Source organism: Pteropus vampyrus, unplaced genomic scaffold, assembly GCF_000151845.1.
Source record: "Pteropus vampyrus isolate Shadow unplaced genomic scaffold, Pvam_2.0 Scaffold838, whole genome shotgun sequence".
In the NCBI taxonomy this organism is placed as follows: domain Eukaryota; kingdom Metazoa; phylum Chordata; class Mammalia; order Chiroptera; family Pteropodidae; genus Pteropus; species Pteropus vampyrus.
In genome coordinates, this window is record NW_011889619.1 from 247,554 (window position 1) to 250,060 (window position 2,507).

The 2,507-nt window shown below is 37.2% G+C and overlaps 1 protein-coding gene across 1 annotated transcript in view; it reads left to right on the forward strand.

The window, feature by feature from the left end:
- The first annotated feature begins 6 nt into the window (after positions 1 to 6).
- Positions 7 to 2,507, forward strand: part of LOC105309755 (von Willebrand factor A domain-containing protein 5A-like) — a 6,751-nt gene continuing 4,250 nt past the window's right edge. The window contains 2 exon segments of the mRNA XM_011385951.2: positions 7 to 2,246; positions 2,248 to 2,308. Of these exon segments, the coding sequence (XP_011384253.1) occupies positions 2,158 to 2,246; positions 2,248 to 2,308 (150 nt within the window). The 5' untranslated portion in view covers positions 7 to 2,157.

Sequence of the window (2,507 nt, forward strand, 5' to 3'; positions counted from 1 at the left end):
GTGAAGCTCTGTGCTCTGTCTTTGTACCTTAGTGACCTGGTTCCATCCTTCCCTTTTGGAGAGTTTCTCCTTGGATGCCCATGAAATACTCCCACAACAGTGACCTGGTTTTTCATCAGGATTATTTTAATCCACCAGAGGAAGTTTTAAAATGTTGGCTTTTAAAAGATAAGGATTGAGGTCTTAGTCCCTTTCCTTCCAGGACGTTCTGCTGGCCCCTGTGCAGATTTCCTCATCTGTTCACTGTGAGCAGCTCTGCAGGCCGTCGTGGGACAGCGGGAGCAGCCTTTATGAGTTTCGTGAATACCCCCCAGCAGGGCTGCTCACATCTTGCTTTCCAGATCATATATTTGGTGAAGGTGACTTGCTGTTCTCATTTATACAAAGAAGTAAATGACAACGGGCAGCTTGACTCACTAAAACCATTTAGAGTTCTGCCAGATGAAATATACCACTACATACTGAAAAATGCAAAATCGATTTTTTTAAAACTTAGAATGTTAGAACTTTAGGTGGCGAACACATAATACAATATGTATATGACGTATTATTGAAGTGTATACTTGAAACCTATGTAATTTTATCAGCCAGTGTCACCCCAAAAAATTTAATAAAAAATTTAATAAAAGTTAGACTGTACTTACCGTATTAAGAACATGATTTTAAAATATATATTTATTTGTAATTTAATATAAATAATTGTATAAAAACAATTTATAAGTTTACAAAATTATTAAGAACTTAATTTGAGTTGAGCCCTAGGTTGAGTTTCTTAAGTGTATTATGTCACTATCCTTACAATAATCTTGAAATGGATATTAATTACCTTGATTTTTTAGATGAGGAACCTGAAGCTAGCAAGCAGAAGAGCCAGGGCTCGAAATCCCTCATTTGAAAATGAGGAAGGAGAAACTTGTGGAAGTGAAAAAAATTGGAGCCAAGCCAAAAGAATTACAGTAAATAACACATTTGTAGTGTTTATTGTATGTCTGGCATTGTTCTAAGCAGTTCAGATATGTCAGCTCATTTCATGCTCATGGTGACCTTTCTGACATATCAGTACAGTGACAGTCCCACTATACCCAGCTGTCTCTCAGGATGGAAAGGAGTCTACCTTACCCATTAAGAAAAGCTGCTCCTCTACCATCTATCCAGAGATCTGGGTTATGTAAAAGTTATTTTTGGATATATTATTTCTTGAGCCTCACCCATTTTATTTGAAAACAATTTCATTGTTGGGGTATCCCATGTGTGAGAGAATAAGCTGAGCCAGGTCCTGTAGTCCCACTGAATCTCAGGGCTACTGCGAATTTAAACCTGTAATCCTGGAATCACTATAAAAATAGGATATTAGAAGTAGATTCTATGTCTTCTTATAGTCTCTGAACTGTGTATCTAGAGTTAATATGAACCAGCCATTCTCATTACATCTCTATCTTAATACTCACATTTCAATTCCTGCATCAGTTTTCATTGTTCCTCAAAACAAAATCATAGCTATGCCTTTGACAACTTGGTGACATAGGCCAGCTCTCATTGTCTCCTGAATGCTGCTGTTTGGGTGATGCTATTAGAGTTTCAAAACACATCCCAGTGCTTCTCTTTCTTTGTTCTAGAGAGTATTGGTAGGTGCTTCATAGCAAAAGCAGATGATTTTCCTTAGTGTGTATGACACACTTTCAGCTCTTGTGAATTGTCAACATGAGAATTGTCCATATGAGCATCATTTTTTAAAAGCTGTAAGTAAAGATTTAAACAAGGACTCATGTGATAAATTTCCCACTGATTTATGTGTTTGCAAATAAATTAGCTTGATTCTTCTGACAATTGCTGGAACATTTTAACTTAACATATAGCTGCTAGAAAACTAGCATCCAATTTTAGTATTTTAATTATTGCTCATATACCTAATAACCTCTACTCTATTTTTTTCTTATCTGTTCTGCTGCTGTATCTTTTATATGTTTATAATTCACCTCAAACCCTTTGCCAGCAGATATGATATAAAGATCAAACAGGATTTTATTTTAGCTTTGGGTTTTCTCAGCTTCCTATGTAACTCAGGACAATTGATTCTTGGCGTCTTTGGTATGCTTTCTTGAGTTCCCTTACATTTACATCATACATTGTCCTTATCCTTTCCGAGTACATTGTTTGATGGGAGATCCATCTTCAATGATGAGTTTCTACCTGAACATCCCAGAAGCTCAGCCACCAATTACCTGTGGATAATTTGTCTTCCTTATGAACTATGCAAGGCCCCATGAGTAAACAGGATAAATCTCAACCGCGCATAGAGGCGGCCAAGGTAAAACTAGTTCTTTTCTTTTTTTCTGTCACATTTTTGAGTAGGGATGAATCTCAGGGTTTAAAATAGGTCCGTCTGGAAATTTGGGTCTGTTTCTATCTGAGCTAAAGCTGACATGACCACTCCAAGGCCTGCAGTGGAAATAAAGGCCTCAAAGCACGAAAAGGGTAAAGGCCCATGCCCTCAAGAGTCAGATTGG